The sequence below is a fragment of the Hemitrygon akajei genome, chromosome 22 (genome assembly GCF_048418815.1).
Source record: "Hemitrygon akajei chromosome 22, sHemAka1.3, whole genome shotgun sequence".
NCBI lineage: Eukaryota > Metazoa > Chordata > Chondrichthyes > Myliobatiformes > Dasyatidae > Hemitrygon > Hemitrygon akajei.
The window spans coordinates 11364870-11384523 of NC_133145.1; the positions used below are offsets into that span (position 1 = coordinate 11364870).

At 41.9% G+C, this 19654-nt stretch overlaps 1 protein-coding gene across 8 annotated transcripts in view; it reads right to left on the reverse strand.

Moving 5' to 3' along the window:
- recql5 (RecQ helicase-like 5) overlaps positions 1-19654 on the reverse strand; it is a 106694-nt gene that overhangs the window by 29156 nt on the left and 57884 nt on the right. For 3 of the 8 annotated variants that reach the window (XM_073026684.1, XM_073026683.1, XM_073026685.1), the window contains 4 exons: positions 11497-11724; positions 8685-8781; positions 8331-8367; positions 6380-6438 (listed from right to left, as the gene is read on the reverse strand). In XM_073026684.1, coding sequence (XP_072882785.1) covers positions 6380-6438; positions 8331-8367; positions 8685-8781; positions 11497-11724 — 421 coding nt within the window. Of the gene's footprint in view, positions 1-6379; positions 6439-8330; positions 8368-8684; positions 9655-10343; positions 10415-11496; positions 11725-19654 lie in introns of those variants that run through there. The other 5 variants (XM_073026686.1, XM_073026688.1, XM_073026690.1 and 2 more) reach the window with 5 other exon arrangements.

The window sequence follows — 19654 nt, forward strand, 5'->3', positions numbered from 1 at the left end:
AGCTCTGTCTGAAGGAATGGGACAAAATTCCAGCAACTTTTCAGAGAGTACCCCTGTGGCTGTACCCCTTGACAATAAGTACTCCTGTTTGAGTACTGTTGGGGGGGACACCCTACCTGGGCGAAGCAACAGTGGCAATGCCCTCTGTCAAAGAGTCTGGCCCTGTGGTTCTGAAGGGTAAGGAAAGGAAGAGGAAGGCAGTAGTGACAGGGGACTCTATAGTTAGGGGATCAGACAGGCGATTCTGTGGTCGCAGGAAAGAAACTTGGATGGTAGTTTGTCTCCCAGGTGTCAGGGTCCGGGATATTTCAGATTGCATCCAAGATATCCTGCAGTGGGAGGGAGAACAGCCAGATGTTGTGGTACATATTAGTACCAATGACATAGGTAGGAGAAGGGAGGAGGTCCTGAACACAGACTATAGGGCGTTAGGAAGGAAGTTGAGAAGCAGGACCCCAAAGGCAGACATCTCAGGATTACTGCCTGTGCCATGCAACAGTGCGAATAGGAATAGAATGAGGTGGAGGATAAATGGGTGGCTGAGGGATTGGAGCAGGGGGCAGGGATTCAGATTTCTGGATTATTGGGATCTCTTTTGGGGCAGATGTGACCTGCACAAAAAGGACGGGTTGCATTTGAATCCCAGGGGGACCAATATTCTGGTGGGGAGGTTTGCTAAGGCTACTGGGGAGAGTTTAATCTAGAACTGTTGAGGGGTGGGAACCAAACTGAAGAGACTTGGAAAGAGGCGGCTGGCTCACAAATAGAGATAGCTTGTAGATAGTGCGAGAGGGAGGATAGGCAGGTGATAGAGAAGGGCCGCGCTCAGACCTAAGGTTTGAGATATGTCTATTTTAATGCAAGGAGTGTTGTGAACTAAGCGGATGAGCTTAGATCGTGGATCAGTACTTGGAGATATGATGTGGTGGCCATTAGAGAGACTCAGATGGCTCATGGGCAGGAATGGTTACTTCAAGTGCCGGGTTTTAGATGTTTCAGAAAGGACAGAGAGGGAGGCAAAAGAGGTGGGGGCGTGGGACTGTTGATCAGAGATAGTGGCACTGCTGCAGAAAAGGTGGACGCCATGGAGGGATTGTCTACGGAGTCTCTGTGGGTGGAAGTTAAGAACAGGAAGGGGTCAATAACTTTACTGGGTGTTTTTTATAGGCCGCTCAATAGTAAAAGGGATATCGAGGAGCAGATAGGGAAACAGATCCTGGAACGGTGTAATAATAAGTTGTCGTGATGGGAGATTTTAATTTCCCAAATATCGATTGGCATGCGAGCAAGGGGTTTAGATAGGGTGGAGTTTGTTAGGTGTGGTCAGGAAGGTTTCTTGACATAATGTATAGATAAGCCTACAAGAGGAGAGGCTGTACTTGATTTGGTATTTGGAAATGAATCTGGTCAGGTGTCAGATCTTCTCAGTGGGAGAGCATTTTGGAGATAGTGATCATAATTCTGTCTCCTTTACAATGGCATAGGAGAGAGATAGGAACAGACAAGTTTGAAAAGCGTTTAATTGGAGTAAGGGGAATTATGAGGCTATCAGGCAGGAAATTGGAAGCTTAAATTGGAAATAGATGTTCTCAGGTAAAAGTCCAGAAGAAATGTGGCAAACGTTCAGGGAATATTTGTGTGGAGTTCTGTATAGGTACAATCCAATGAGACAGGGAAGTGATGGTAGGGTACAGGAACCGTGGTGTACAAAGGCTGCAATAAATCTAGTCAAGAAGAAGCTTACAAAAGGTTCAGAGAGCTAGGTAATGTTAGAGATCTAGTAGATTATAAGGCTAACAGGAAGGAGCTTAAGAAGGAAATTAGGAGAGCCAGAAGGGGCCATGAGAAGGCCTTGACAGCTAGGATTAAGGAAAACCCCAAGGCATTCTACAAGTACGTGAAGAGCAAGAGGTTAAGACGTGAAAGAATAGGACCAATCAAGTGTGACAGTGGGAAAGTGTGTATGGAACCGGAGGAAATGGAAGAGGTACTTAATGAATACTTTGCTTCAGTATTCACTATGGAAAAGGATCTTGATGATAGTAGTGATGACTTGCAGCAGACTGAAAAGCTTGAGCATGTAGATATTAAGAAAGAGGATGTGTTGGAGCTTTTGGAAAGCATCAAGTTGATAAGTCGCTGGGACAGGATGAGATGTACCCCAGGCTTCTGTGGGAGGTGAGGGAGCAGATTGCTGAGCCTCTGGTAATGATCTTTGCATCATCAATGGGTACAAGAGAGGTTCCGGAGGATTGGAGGGTTGCGAATGTTGTTCCTTTATTCAAGAAAGGGAGTAGAGATAGCCCAGGAAATTATAGACCAGTGAGTCTTACCTCAGTGGTTGGTAAGTTGATGGAGAAGATCCTGAGAGGCAGGATTTATGAACATTTGGAGAGGTTATAATACGATTAGGAATAGTCAGCATGGCTTTATAAGGGCAGGTCGTGCCTTACGACCCTGAGTGAATTTTTTTGAGGATGTGACTAAATACATTGATGAAGAAAGAGCAGTAGATGTGGTGTATATGGATTTCAGCAAGGCATTTGATAAGGTACCCCATGCAAGGCTTATTGAGAAAGTAAAGAGGCAAGGGATCCAAGGGGACATTGCTTCGTGGATCCAGAACTGGCTTGCCCACAGAAGGCAAAGAGTGGTTGTAGATGGGTCATATTCTGCATGGAGGTCGGTGACCAGTGGAGTGCCGCAGGGATCTGTTCTGGGACCCTTACACTTCGTGATTTTTATAAATGACCTGGATGAGGAAGTGGAGGGATGGGTTAGTAAGTTTGCTGATGACACAAAGGTTGGAGATGTTGTGGATAGTGTGGAGGGCTGTCAGAGGTTACAGCAGGACATTGATAGGATGCAAAACTGGGCTGAGAAGTGGCAGATGGAGTTCAATCCAGATAAGTGCAAAGTGGTTCAGTTTGATAGGTCAAATATGATGGCAGAATATAGTATTAATGGTAAGACTCCTGGCAGTGTGGAGGATCAGAGGGATCTTGGGGTCTGAGTCCATAGGACGCTCAAAGCAGGTTGACTCTGTGCTTAAGAAAGATAGGAAGGATGTGGAAGCAATAGAAAGGGTGCAGAGGAGATTTACAAGGATGTTGCCTGGATTGAGGAGCATGTCTTATGAGAATAGGTTGAGAGAACTCGGCCTTTTCTCCTTGGAGCTACGGAAGTTGAGAGGTGACCTGATAGAGGTGTATAAGATGATGAGAGGCATTGATCATGTGGATAGTCAGAGGCTTTTTTCCAGGGCTGAAATGGTTGCCACAAGAGGACATAGGTTTAAGGTGCTGGTGAGTAGATACAGAGGAGATGTCAGGGACATGGAGCTTAGTAAAATAGAGGGCTATAGGTAAGCCTAGTAATTTCTAAGGTAAGGACATGTTCGGCACAACTTTGTGGGCCGAAGGGCCTGTATCGTGCTGTAGGTTTTCTATGTTTCTATGACACACGTTTAAGGTGCTGGGGAGTAGGTACAGAGGAGATGTCAGGGGTAAGTTTTTTACTCAGAGTGGTGAGTGCGTGGAATGGGCTGCCGACAACGGTGCTGGAGGCGGATACGATAGGGTCTTTTAAGAGACTTTTGGATAGGTACATGGAGCTTGGAAAAATAAGAGGGCTATAGGTAAGCCTAGCAATTTCTAAGGTAAGGACATGTTCGGCACAACTTTGTGGGCTGAAGGGCCTGTAGTGTGTTGTAGGTTTTCCATGTTTCTCTATGTAACTTACTGTGAGAAGGTTATGGAAAACTACCCAAAATGTTTGACACAAGTTAAACAATTTAAAGTCAATGCTACCAAATACTAACAAAATGAATGTAAACTTCTGACCACTGGGAAATCGATGAAAGAAATAAAGACTGAAGCAAATCATTCTCTCTACTATTATTCTGACATTACACATTCTTAAAGTAGTGATCCTAACTAACCCAAGACAGGGAACATTTACTAGGATTAAATGACAGGAATTATATATTTGGTTAATGTGTATGTAAACTTCTGACTTTAACTGTACGTCAACTCTGGCAGGGTTTACAGGCGATTACTTCCTGCAAAGCAAAACCTAATATCATGAATGACAGTCCTGCTTCACTGCAAGATGAGTTCACGCCTTTTATACATGCTTTGAAAGAGAGAGTAAAACTACAGCTGTGAGGATTCCTGTAGCTTCCAGTGACCCAGTGATCTGTGTCTCAGAGGCCGACATCAGAGGCCTCGCAAGACGACAGGCCCAAATGGTGCACAACCATTCACAATCATTCCTACAGTTCTGATCAAAAGAGACTCCATAATCTGTCCTCTGCACCTCACTCTGCAACTGGATTTCCAACTTCCTCACCAGAAGTCTATGCAGGACGGAAATAACATCTCCACCTCAATGATAATCAACACTGGCTCACCTCAAGGAGGTGTGCTTTTCCCATTGCTCTACTCTCTCTACACACATGGCTGTGTGGCTAGACACAGCTCAAATATCATCTATAAATTTGCTGACTACACAACTATTGTTGGCAGAATTTCAGATGCTGACGAGAAGGCGTCAGCTGGTTGAGCTGGTTGAGAAGTGTTGCAGCACAAAAAAGACAAAAGAATTGATTGTGGAATTCAGAAAGGGAACAGATACCAGCCCTCAGAGGGATCAGAAGTGGAAAGGGTGAGCCATTTCAAGCTCCTGGGTGTCAGTATCTCTGAGGATCTATCTTGGGCCTGACATACCAGAATATTTATAAAGAAGGCACAACAGCGGTTATATTTCATTAGGAGTTTGGGGAGATTTGGTACGTCACCAAAGACACTCGCAAATTTCTACACATGTACCGTGGAGAGCATTCTAACTGGCTACTGCATTGCTGTCTTGTATTGGAAGGGGGGGCCAGGGGAGGGCACTGCACAGGATTAAAATATGGTGCAGGAAGTTGTGAATTCAGTCAGTTCCATAATGGACATAGCCTCCCCAGCATCCAGAACATCTTCAATGAGAGATGTCTCAAAAAAAAAGGCAGCATCCATCACGAAGGATCCCATCACTCTGGACATATTCTCTTCTCATTGTTACCATCAGGGAGGTGGTACAGGAGCCTAAACACACACTCTACAATCCAGGAATAGCCTCTTCCTCTCTCCCATCAGATTTCTGAATGGACATTGAACCCATGAACACTACCTTGCTACTTTTTTTCTCCTCTTTTTGCATTACTTACTTAATTTTACCTTTTTAATATTTACTTCTTACTCTAATTTACAGTTTTTACTATGCATTGCAATGTATTGCTGCCGTATAACAGCAAATTTCATCATATATGCCAGTAATATCAAACCTGATTCTGATTCAGCACTGTTCCACATTACTCCCACTGGTCACACAGGTTGTTGGCCAGTAATTACTCCTAAAATAACTCCTCACTGCTTCCTGCCTGTTTATCCACAGGATTATTTCCAGTATAGTAGGTTATCAACTGATGATGTAACCCTTTGTAAGGCACTTTATTTATTTAGCAATACCACATGAAATAGGCCCTTCTGGTCCTTTGAGCTGCGCTGCCCCAGCAACCCCTGAAAAACCCAATCATGAAACAATTTACACTGGCCAATTAATCTACTTGGTCCATCTACTTGGACTATGGAAGGAAAGCGGAGGGCCTGGAGGAAACCCCACACTTTTCATAGGGAAGATGTAAAAACTCCTTACACAATGGCACTGGAATTGAACTTCAACCTCCAGAATACCCCAAGCTGTGCTAACCACTATGCTACCATGGTGCCCATGGTTGAATGCCTCAGAAAGTTCAAGTACAACACGCCAGCTGGCTCCCGTCAACTCTGGATACAAATTCCTCAACAAACTCAAGAAAAAGAAATTTGTCAAGGTTCTTCATTGTTGTTCTTTTTATTAACAACTTAATAATTAAGCGTGACAGTGGCAACTCTTAATTGGTCTGAAACAGAAAATCTATTCTCAAATTATTCCCAACAGATCACTGACTAATAGAAAGGCAATGTGTGGAATCAACACTTGATAAAAAATTTTTGGAAGAACTCAGCAATTCAAGCAGCACCTGTAAAGATCACAAGTTCCTGACCTGAAGCATAGAATTACATCTTTTTGCTGCTTGACTGGCTAAGTTCTTTCAGCTTCCAAACTTTTTGTTCCAAATTCTAGCAAATATCCTTTTTAGAAATGGATGAGCATAATGCTTTTGCTTATATCCAGACAGTCTCAATAAATAATTATCACAGAACAAAATGTCCACCCTGTACAGTACACAATGGATTTGAACAGTTGCTTTGAACAGTGCATTGTTGAAATAGTTCTTTAATTTTCTATTTTATTCCTGTAGGAGACTAATTACTACAATTCTAGTCCTTACCTTGACAGAGAGCTTAGGTATTTTTTGATTGGCTGCATCACGGAGGGGACAGTCAAGGTCTTAACAGAAAATAAATATGGAATATCATTAATGCTCAGCTGATGGGAGAGACAGCTCTTATTGCCACAAGTTTAGAGAGAAGCAGGGCTTTGAGTTATGCTAAATGGGCAATCATTTAAACCAGGTGTTCTCAACCTTTTTTTTAACACCATGAACCTCTACCATTAACCAAGGGGTCTGCGGACCCCACATTGGGAACCCGATTTAGACCATAAGACCATAAAACATAGGAACAGAGTTAGACCATTCGGCCATGGAGTCTGCTCCACCATTTCATTGTGGCTGATTCATCAGTCTTCAACCCCATTCTCCTGCCTTCATGCCCTAATTAATCAAGAACACATCAACCTCCACTGGAAATACACCCAATGACTTGGCCTCCATAGTCACCTGTGGAATGAGCAGATTGGACAGGCTTTGTGTTTAGCCATTGGAATTTAGAAAAGCAAGAGGGAATTCGTTGAAACATACTGTATATAACCCTGAGCAGTCTTGACGTATAATAGCATTCCTCTGTCTATAGGAATTCCGGTTTCTCCACATCTACCCTCTCAACATGTCTTGCCACAGTCAAGTGTTTATGTACATGTGCCTCCATGTTACTTTCTTTCCTTGTGTCCTTTAGAACCATGCCAGAGACAGAGAAGCAGTTTCAGCGACAGGTTGATATCGATGCAATGCTCCTCAGACAGGATGAAGAGGTCAATACTCCCCAATGCCATTAGGCTTTACAATTCAACCGCCAGGAGTAAGATATGTTAAAGTGCCGGGGTTGATTGTATTTAATGTATCTAAGTAAACTACTTAAGAACTTTTTAAAAGCTATTATTAATGCTTTTTGAGAGAGTGATTTAGATGCATATCATATTTTTACTGAGTAATTTTATGTAATTAGTTTTGCTAAAACAAGTGTATGGGACATTGGAAAAAATGTTGAATTTCCCCATGGGGATGAATAAAGTATCTATCTATCTATTTAATTATTTAGTCTTTCATTCTTTCTGCAGAAATGTCTCTTCTAATTCTCTCGATTTGCATTCCTGGATTAAATCACAACTGGCACTTAGTAACCCATCTGTACCCTCTTGTGATTGTTACTATCCTCCTCACTGTTTATCACAGTGTAGACGGAGTGTATGGATGGGAGGTTGGTTTTCATGAAGGACTGAACTGTTTCTACCGATTTCAATTTCACGCAGAGGAGTGACACATCCAGATAAGACACTTTTTGTGGTGGTCTACAAAATTGATGAGGGTCAATGGGAACATGACAAATTTCCTTAATCTTCTGAAGAAGTGTGCTTTCTTGGCCATATTGTCTACATTGTTGGACCAAGACAAGCTAACTGGTGACATTTGCATTTAGGAACCTGAAGCTCTCAACCACCTTCACCTCAGCACCATTGATAAATACAGGAACATGTACAGTGCCAAGAACAGTTGTCCAAATGCTTTCCTTCCATTCTGTTTGATGTTATACTGGCATAAAGCAAGTTCAACATTGAGCTTGGGTCTAAAAGTAAATCTTCCACTCTACAACAATAAAATTTGACAATGTGCTTGGCTGAGGCAAGTCATTCAAAATGGAAGCCAAATAAGTATGTAAAAAAAAGGTTAGCTGGGAGAAGACTCAGGAAATGCATTGAATGGAATAAATGGTTCTAAAGGAATAAAAAGCTTATTTTACAGTTTGGTAAGAAGATAACTCACTTCAGAGGATTTGTCTGTTCAGGAATTCTTTTCGAGTGCTCTAGTGTTATTTTGAGCATCGAGGATTGCTCAAGCAGCCCTTGTGCTGGCCTTGCAACAACGAGGGTGGCGTTCCAGAATCTCTCAAAACCCAGCAATGTAACTTGCAACTAAAAGTTAAACGTAACCCTCACAAACTCACCTGGTGGTACAAAGACATCCTTTACAGGTTCCCCATTCTACAGACAAAAGGAAGTAGATTAAAAGTTAGCTAGCACAGGAAGAACAAAAACAAAGGACTGATACATCACGATCCACTCATCATCTCTCCTTTCCAATCCACTATTGTGGATTTGCTCCCTTTGGCCAAGTAACTGAAACGAGTGTGATGGAAGCTTTCACTGACTGGACTGTATTTCTTAGTCACACAGCCACTGTTTACTCAGAAGGAACGGAAGAGTTCACTGTTAACTCAGTGCCTTGTAACAACTGAATAAATGCTTAAATGAAATCAAAGCACTCAATTGAAGTTATTTAACTCCTACATCAACCTTACCTTACGCAGCTTCATCTGTTTCTGATAAAACGTATTCCATTCCTTCTTTCTGTGCTCACTTTCCCCATCTGATTCACTGCCATCTTCATTCCCATATCTGAAAGAGACAGACTGAGCTGAGCAGATATCCATCGTCAATTTCCAATCACTTTCATTGTTCAAGTTATTTCACCTCACTCACAACGTACATTCACGTCATAGATTCTAATAAAACCAGTAAATAAAGTGTACACATGTACTTGACAGTGTAGAGCTCATCTCTTCGACCTGCTATTATCTTGTCTTTCAAAATTTAAGCTGGACTTCACTCATTTATTTTGATTTCCGTTTCACAGTTTTCATACCAATTAGCAAAGCTGCTGGTCCCAAGGATTTTCCAAAGAAAAGCATACAAGTTCACAAAGAGACACACACACACAGATGCAATGGTCAGACATAGATTAAGTTTGTAATCTGGCTGAATGGTGTTCATCATTCATATAAACAATTTGGATGAGGAAGTACAAAGAATGACACTAAATTAGCTGTATTGTAAACAGTGAAGGGGCTCTTGATCATCTTGGTGGTGAGCTGAGGCATAGCAAATGACATTCAATCCAGAATCCAGGGCACAACTTTAAAATGAATGGTAGAGCACTTATCTCTTAGTATCTCTCCTTTCAGTTAGTCCTGACGAAGGGTCTCAGCCCGAAATGTCGACAGTGCTTCTCCCTATAGATGCTGCCTGGCCTGCTGTGTTCCACCAGCATTTTGTGTGTGTTGCTTGAATTTCCAGCATCTGCAGATTTCCTCGTGTTTGGTAGAGCACTGGGGTGTGTTATAGAACAGATGGTCCTAAGAGAACAAGTGATGCCATCACAGATAGGGTGGTAAAGATGTTGGTCTTCATCAATCAGGGCACCAATTATACAAGACGATAGTGGGGCTGCATTTGGATATAGTGTGAAGTTCTAGGAAGGATGTCATTAAGCTGGAAAGAGTGCAATGAAAATTTAGGAGATTATTGCCAAGGCTTGAAGGGCTGAATTATAGCAATGGGAAAGCTTGGACTTTACTTCTCGGAGCATTGGAGAGCAAGGGGTGACCTTATGGAGGTGTACAAAATCATGAGAACATGGTTTGGGTGGATGGACAGGCTTTTCCACTAGGGAAACAGAATCATAAACTAGAGGGCTAAGCTCAAGGTGAAATCAAAAAGGTTTAGAAAGGATCTGAGGAGCAACTTTTTCACACAGAGGGTGAAGCAAATATAGTCTGAGCTGCCACAGGAAGGAGTTGAGCCAGGTATAATTACAACATTTAAAAGACATTTGGACAGGTACCTGGAGAGGAAAAGTTTGGAGGGATATGGGCCAAACACAGGTTACTGGGACCATCTTAAATGAGCAACTTGGTCAGCATGCTGAACTGGGACGAAGCTGGTACTGTAAACAGTGAAGGGGGTCTTGATCATCTTGGTGATGATCTGAAGCATTTTGCCAGGCTATATTATCCTGTTGTTCTAATCTGTATCTTTGAGTAATAATTTCAGTATCACCTTGTAACATTACTTTGGAATGTTAAGAAAATGCTTCCATTAAATTAATTAAGACATAAACTGGGCATAAGATCTCCACATTTTTCCCACATTAGCCCATTTTTTTCCTCAGAATACTTCACCCGACAGTACTGCTGATGAAAGGCTCCAAACTTTCATACTCAAAAGGCAAAATACTGCAGGTGCTGGAAGTCTGAAATGAAAAGAGAAAATGCTGGAAGTGGCAGGTAAGGTAGTATCTGTGGAGAGACGTTTCAGATCAATAATGATTTATCAGAGCTGAGATAAGCTGGATATCAGGTATACTTTTAAGCTGCAGAGGAAAGGAAGGGATGGAGAGAACTTATAGAATGTCTGTGGTAGGGTGAAAACAGAGCTATAAGACACAAATAGTGGCATCAGCTGAGAACACTGGAAATGATCAGGTCAGATAGGAAAGAAACAGAATCAACATCAGAGTGAGACGCGTCATGATGAAGCTTGTTAATGGCAGCTGATCTGAACGAAAAGACAAAATAGGAGATGATGAATGAAAATGAAGAAAGAGAAGAGCCCAAAGCCAGAATTATGAGGGGCAAACCACAGCAGATGCTGCTAAGTTTGAGATAGAACATAAAGCTAGAAGTAATCAAGTCAGGCAGCATTCTTGAAGCTACCGCCTACACTGATGAAAGATAGCCAGTCTGTTCTATGAATTATTCTCCTTTCTCTATGGATGCTACCTGACCTGCTAAGTAATTCCAGCATTCCCAGCCAGTACCACTACCGTAGTTGTGTCAGTCTCCCTTGGTCACCCGATCACAGATACTCCCTTTTCACATTTCCATTTTTCCTCTTCTCTGCAACATAAAACATGTTTAACTTATAACTTGTGCTACTTCTAGATCATCAACCTGAGACATTACCTCTGACTTGTTGTCTTCACAGATACTATGTAAAATACTGAGCATTTCCAGCATTTTTGGTTTCTATTCCATCCTTTGGTACTTACTAAATAATCAACACTTACCATCTGAACCATTTCATACAAACCTGAGCATAGCCAATGCTCAAGGTTGTTTTATTTTAATGTTGCAGCGTTGTTTATTGTGAAGCATCCGTATTATATTGTTAAATGGGGCATGAGTAAATAAACAAATGAAAGCTTTCTTAATATACACTTGGCAGCATCACAAATTCTAACTAGCCTTATTTCTTACAAAATTCATTTGTCAACAACACTACCAGTACATCACTTTTAGATGTTTCCAGTAAATTCTCCAATAGTTAACCTACCTTTCAAAGCCGTAGCCCTTTTTGCCCCCTTCATACAGGTCACTGATGTATCCGAATGGCCCTGCAGCTGATGGCGTTGTAGCCGATGCTTGAGCCTTGCTGAGGTCAAGCCTCTGCAGGGAGTCCAGCTGTTTCATCACAATCTCAGGATTTTTGCAGTGATCGCATGCCTGATTACAAATTGGAATTACATCTCCAAAATACTTGGCAATGGCTGCATGCCGACACCTTACACAAAACGTCAAAAAGTCAGATATCAAAACTATGAATGACCTGTGGAGAAAAGCACCCTGACAAACACCCAATCTGACTAGCATTTATCCTATATACATTTAAAAACAGACTGGCTAAAAATACTAAATCCCTTGGGTTTATCGCCACCCAGACCATTCCTCTGTTTTTCCCTAGTCTGGTATAAACTCTGCCATTTGTCAAGTATCTACAAAAGCAGAATTCAGACTGTTAATGCAAACAGGTGTTTTCTCATTTTGCTGCTTTAACAAACCAATCAGGAGTCAGTCACTCTAACAAGCTATCATACATACATATCAGTTACCCATGATTCAAAATACATGAGATGCATGGCAAGATTTCCACTTACAAAAACATATCTACCAAGTACTCTCAAGTCTGTAATACTTTATTAGCCAAGGCTCAAATATTTGTCTAATTCTTAACCAACCTTGAGCACCTCTCTTCCCAGTTAATTGAGAAACCAGCAAAGACAAACTACCTTGCAATGATAAAACTCACAAAACTAAATTGAATTGAATTGACTTTATTTCTTACATCCTTCATATACATGAAGAGTAAAAATCTTTACATTACATCTCCATCTGAATGTGCAAATTATAGCAATTTGTAATAAATAGTATGTACAGTAAGATATACAACAGAACTGTCAATAGCTTAGAAATACAATTGTGTCAGAGTGAATTAATCAGTCTGATGGCCTGGTGGAAGAAGCTGTCCTGGAGCCTGTTGGTCCTCGTTTTTATGCTGCAGTACCCTTTCCCGAATGGTAGCAGCTGGAACAGCTGGTGGTTGGGGTGACTCAAGTCCCCAATGATCCTTAGGGATCATTGTAACTGTCACTGTAACTGTACTGAATAGTGGGAATTTCACATCTACAAATGTACTGGGCTGTCCGCATCTCTCTGACTCTCTGCAGAGCCCTGCGATTGAGGGAAGTACAATTCCCATACCAGGCAGTGATGCAGCCAGTCAGGATGCTTTCAATTGTGCCTCTGTAGAAAGTCCTTAGAATTTGGAGACTCATGCTGAACTTCTTCAACCGTCTGAGGTGCTGTTGTGCATTTTTCACCACACAGACCAAGTGAGGTCCTCAGTGATGTGTATATGAAGGAACTTGAAGCTGTTCACCCTCTCAACCCCAGATCCACTGATGCCTGTCTCCATTCCTCCTGTAATCCACAACCAGCTCCTCTGTTTTTGCGATATTGAGGGACAGATTGTTTTCTTGACACTACTGTGTCAAGGTGATGACTTCTTCTCTGTAGGCTGCCTCATTATTATTTGAGATAAGACCAATCACTGTAGTATCATCTGTAAGTTTAATTAGCAGATTGGAGCTATGGGTGGTGACACATCCATGGGTGTACAGAAAGAAAAGGAGGGGATACAATGTTCCTGTGGAATATATTCTAACTCTCATTCAGACAGTCATCCAGTTTTTCAATGAGGCCTAAAAATTGTAGTGTTACCTATTTTAACTTGGATTTGATAGAAAGGGAAATACTAGGTTTAAACATGAATACAGTTGACCACACAAAATACCGTATCTCAGTGCCAACAAGACATGTTACTATTCAGATATAGCAGGCTCTTTTACAAATACAGTACTTTACCACAGTGAAATATCAATGTGGCGTACACTAAAAATGCACAGAATTGAAAGAGATTATTGCATGGATAAATATCTCAGCTATAATCTTTCACCAGAAGGTTATAGGCTGTGAATCAACCAGTCAGAATGTTCTCCACTGCACATCTTTTGAAATGTCTTTCATGACATAATGAATCTTCTCAAATTTGTAATGCTGCAAGGCCATTACCATGACTTTTATGTGACTGCATCAATGTGTTGGACCAGAACAGATTCTCTGAAATTTTGATGCCAGGAACTTGAAGCTGGTCACCTTTCTCATCAGTGACTCCTCAATGAGAATTGGTGCGTGCTCTCCCAGCTTCCCCTTTCTAAAGGCAACAATCAGTCTGTGGTCTTGCTGACATTAAGTGTGAGTTTGTTGTGTTGATACCAATCAGCCAGCTGACCAGTCTCACTCTTAAGCCTGCTCATCAGCATCTGAGATTCTACTAACATCAATGGTATCATCAGCAAATTTATAGATGCTGTTGTGCTATGCTTAGCTACACAGTCATGTAAAGGGAGTAGAGCAGTGGGCTAAGTATGTATCCTTGAGGTGTATCTGAGTGGTTGTCAACAAGGAGATGTTATTACTGATCTGCACTGACCACGATCATCTCCCAATAAGGAAGTCAAGGATTCAAATGTAAAGGGAGGTACAGAGGCCTAGTTTTGAAACTTAGTTATTAGTACTGAAGGAATTACAGTTTTGAACACCAAGCTGTAATCAATAAACAGTGGCCTGATGTAATTGGGGTATTACACTGCGAAGGTAGGTTCACATCCACTGAACTGTAAGTGTTGTGCTGGTAATACACAGCAGGAAACAGACACAGCATTAATTACCTTTCCCATTTAATCCCTTCAATACAGCAGAGAAATACGTAGTTACTCAGGTTGGTCAATACAAGAGTGACTATGCTACCATCGTGCTAACTGCAATAAAATTCCCATAAATAGCTGGAAAAATATTATAATGCATTTTATTGGCCCTTGCCTGTGAGAGCTGCCTTTGTCCTTCACTTCAGTTCAGTTTATTGTCATTTAGAAACCACAAATGCAATGCAGTTAAAAAAATGAGACAACGTTCCTCCAGAATGATATCACAAAAGCACTCGACAAAACAGACTACACTAGAAAATCCACATAACGTTTGGCAATCCCCAAATCCAGAGTCCGGAGAGGCTGCTACGTATTAATATCGCACTAATGCGTTCCCCGGAAAGGAACTACAAACCCATCAGACAAAACATGACTACCCAGACACACCAAGTCAGGAGGCCAACTCTAATACCCAACAAACCAAAAACTAAAGCTACAAGACCTACACAAAACCACAGTTACATATAGTTACAGTTAACACATAGTTACAACAGTGCAAACAATACCATAATTGATTAAAAAAATAGACCAAAGATGTTAAAAGACTATAAGAAACCACCACACAGTTTCCATACGTCCTCAGGGTCCTGATAGACTTGTCATCCCACGCCGGCGGCAGAAGGGAATACCCCCGCTATGAACTTCCAAGGCGCTGCCAGACTCAGCCCACAGACGCAGCACACAGTGAAAGCTCCGTCAGACCCAGCCTCACAGACGCAGCACACAGTGAAAGCTCCGTCAGACCCAGCCTCACAGACGCAGCACACAGTGAAAGCGCCCCGACCGCAGCAGGCTCCGAGTCCATCGAACCTCCGAGCCTCCGACCATCCCCTCCGGCACAGCCTCTCTTGAGCACCATCCTCTGCCGAGCGCACTACGACGCCCCTGCCAATGGCCACTGGCAATGTGACCCCGAGGACTGGGGGCCTATTCTTCTCAGCAGAGACCTGGACCTCACAACAGCAGCAGCAACGAAGAAGGCCTTCTTGGAGATTTCCAGATGTTCCTCCGTGCTCCCACTTCCGTTTTTCATCAGATTAGGATTGTACACGGCACCCTGCTTAACAAATAACAGATATCAACTCCGGAGAGGCTGCTGCAAACTGTGTTGCGCCGCCATCTTGTTATGTGGTTATTTTGACCAATAGATCTCTACGCCTCCACTCTTGCCACCATACAGGACCCCAAACAGTCCTTCCAGGTGAGGCAGTCCTTCACATGTCAATCAGCAGGTGTTACTTATTGCATCCAGTATTCTAGTGTGACTTCCTCTACATTAGTGAGACCCAACATGGTTTGGGAGAATCACTTTGCCACTTGGGGCTGAACTACAGCAAACACAGCTCCTATATTCTCCAGCCAGAGCCCAACAGCACCTCAGACAGCTCGTTACAGAGCACTTCCTCTGTGTGAACATCAGCTGCCGTTAACAGCGCCTGTCAATGTTATGTGAAAGCCAGACAGCAGAGAATATATAAGTTCCAATGCAACAATGCTGAGAGCAGAAGATAAAGACGCTATTAAAGAAATGGCAATATTATAAAGAATAAGGTAATCATTTTATTTCTAAAATTAAAATAAGATAGTAAAGATTCATAGTGATGAATCAGACATAAAGATGTTAGGAATGTAAACGCAAATTTCAGCTTAATGGAGTCTTCATCAGAGCATCACCCCAGAAGCAAAGGTGACTGAAGTAGCCGAGCACTGACAGTAGAAGTGCTTAGAACCCGCTCTTTAACACGAGAATCTCCAATGTCAGTTTATATTCATTAATTGAGCTGGGGAATAGATTTAAAATGGCTGGCCATTGGGAGATCCAAACTGTTATGGCAGTCAGAGCAAAGGTGTTTGGCAAAGTGATTCTCCCAAACCATATTGGGTCTCACTAATGTAGAGGAAGTCACACTAGAATACTGGATGCAATAAGTAACACCTACTGATTCACATGTGAAGGACTGCCTCACCTGGAAGGACTGTTTGGGGTCCTGAATGGTGGCGAGAGTGGAGGCGTAGAGATCTATTGGTCAAAATAACCACAATGTGTTGTTAATTGCAATTGTAAAACTGCCAGTAGTAACTACACTTACACCATTCTGTGTTTTCAGGTACTTTCCTCTTACTGGTTCTCATCCCTGCTTTTTACCGCTGCTGTACTTGCATGCATGTCAGAAAAAGTGGGATAAACTGGTTGCTCCAAAAAATTGAATGACTAAAGGGATAAGTTACAAACAAGGTTATCAGGTCAGTAAGTAGGAGCAGTTGGAGTAAGAACATAGTCAGACACGTGTGGGAGTTGTAAAATACATAGCAAGAAGGCAGGAAGACAGGGCTGGCCTTGGTATGTCCACCGCATACAGGGGGAGAAATAAAAGGGAGGTGGAGTTTCTCAGCCATACAAAGCATCATATCAAATGCTGCCTTGTTTTCTTCTCGTAGCATATTATCACATGTCCATTGGAATAACATTGCATGTTGGTTTCTATTGTACAGATTTTGAACACCTCACTTTTTCAAAAAAATAATCATGGACAACATTTTGAATCAATATTTCAATTAACAAAATATAAAAGATGGAACAATAAACAGAGTTATCTAATGATTCAAACAGAATCTACATGGAGAAAAGTTTGGTCTTGATTTTTGGACCTTCCCAATGGCATTGTGCACCGCTCACCTTAAACCAAGGAAGAGAGAGCAAGCCCCTTCCACCCAGGATATTTGTAACTAGACAGCAGGCAGCTAAACAAATGGAAAACCAGCTTCAGTTTCTAAACTAATCAATCATGACAAAGTGACTTTCAACAGTTAGAATAAGCCACGCTACCCACAGAACAGATACTCAGCTCAGTGACCACACAAAACATTGTCCTCCACTTGGATCTGCTCCAATTTGCCTACAGGAGCAACAGGTCCACATTGGCTCTTCAGTCAACCTTGGAAAATCTGGACAGCAAAATGCACACATCAGAATGCTCTTTATCAACTACAGCTCAACATTCAATACTACCTTCCCCTCAAAACTAATCAATAAGCTTCAAGATCTTGCCTCAATACCTCCTTGTGCAATTGGTTCTTCGATTTCCTCATTTGCAGACACCAGTCAGTTCTAATTAGCAACAACATCTCCTCCGTGATCTCCATCAGCAAAGATGCATCACAAGGCTGTGCTTAGCCTCCCACCCCCACCCCCCCCACTCTACTCACCTTACACTTATGACTGTGAAGCTGAACGCAACTCCAATATGATATTCAAATTTGTGTAAAAGTCCACTGTCATAAGCCAAATAAAAGATGGCGATGGATCAGCACATAAGAGGGAGATTGAAAATCTGGCAGAGTGGTGCCACAACAACTCAATGTCAACAAGACCAAGGAGCTGATTATTGACTTCAGAAGGAGGAGGAAGGCAAAAGTGAGTTAGTCCTCACTGGAGGATCAGAGGTGGAGAGGGTCAGCAACTTCAAATTTCTCAGTGTTATTATTTTGAAGGACTTGACCTGGGCTCAGCAAGCAAGAGTATTTCCAAAGAAAGCACAGCAGCGCCTCTATTCCTTATGAGTTTGCAAAGATTCAGCATGACACCTAAACTTTGATAAGCTTCTATATATGTGTGGTGGAGTGTATATTGACTGGCTGCATCACAGCCAGGTAATGGAAACACCAACATCCTTGAATGGAAAATCCTACAAAAAGTAGTGAATGCAGTCCAGTCCATCATAGGGAAAGCAGATCCCACCATCGAACACATCTCCATGAAGCAGTGTCTCAGGAAAACAGCATCCATCATTAGGGACCCTCACCACCCAGTAGGACAATCTCTTCTCACGGCTGTCATCAGGAAGGTGGTACAGGAGCCTTGGGACTCACAACGCCAGGTTCAGGAACAGTTATTACCCCTCAATCATCAGGCTCTTGAACCAAAGGCGATAACTTCACTCAACTTTGCTTACCCCATCAGTGAACTGTTCTAACAACCAATGGACTCACTTTCAAGGACTCTCTATCTCATGTTCTCAATATTTATTGCTTATTTATTTAATATTATTATTTCTTTATTTTGTATTTGCAGTGTTTGTTGTCTTTTGCACACTGGTTAAATGCCCAAGTTGGTGCAGTCTTTCATTGATTCTATTATGGCTATTATAGTATCATGGATTTATTGTGTATGCCTGCAAGAAAATGAATTTCAGGGTTGTAAATGGTGACATATGTACTTAGACAATAAATTTACTTTGAACCTACAATGCTTTCAGTCAACTGTCAGATGAACACTTCATTCATGCTAAGTCAATTCAGAAGGGTCAAGTTACCATTCAAAACTGTATCAAAGGCACAGCTGAATTAAGGAATGCACCAACAAAAATGTCACCATAACCCAGGTCCAGGCATTCTTCAGTTTATCCAAACATTGTCCAGTTCCATTCTTGTGCTATTAACAATTCTAATTGAGGGCAAAGTCAAAGCAGGAAATTTTAGCCTTATCATCTTAAGGAGGTGTGTAATAGGTTCAAAGATTAGTAGATATAATAAATATGAAGTAGGTATTAGCAACAGATCAAGGAAGTCAACAGAATTACCTGGGGGAGAAGTTTTATCACCTGGAATCTAGTTAATCAAAGGCAAAGTAGGAAATCTGGAATGTGCAAAGCATAGTTGTTAGTGTAATGCTATTAAACTGTCAATGACCTGGGTTCAGTTTCGCTGTTGTCTGTAAGGGGTTCATATATTCCCCCGTGACAGCACGGGTTTCCTCTGTGTACTCTAGTTTCCTCCCACATTCCAAAGACACATGGGTTAGTAGGTTAACTGGTCTTATGGGTGTAACTGGGCCACAAGACACAAGAACAGAATTAGGCCATTTGGCCCATTGAGTCTGCTGCACTATTCCATCATGGCTGATTTATTATCCTTCTCAACCCCAATCTCCTGCCTTCCCCCGTAGCTTTAATGCCTTTACAATCAAGAACCTATCATTCTGCCGTGGATTCAAGGAGGAAAATGAATTAGAACTAAAGGTCAAAATAATATGGACACTGGTTCAGAACTTATAGGCATTGTTCTTTCATTACTGTTATTTACCCTTGGGCTGTCTCTCAAATAACAGTTCAGTGATCCTGAAGCAAAAGGTGAAAGTCTCACTCTGGTAAAATGGGCCCATAATCCAGGCTAATATTAAAGCACAGCCGAGGGCATGTGACATTAGCTGAGCTGTAATCCTTTAGGTGGTAAGTAATGCCCCACATCCATCTTAAAAAAAGACCCCGTGCAATGGCCTGAAGATGATGAGAAAGATTTTTGCTGATGCCCTAACCAGCTTTTCTCCATCAATATCACCAAACAGGTCTACTGGTCGCTACTTCAACAACACTGTGTGCTAGTTGACTG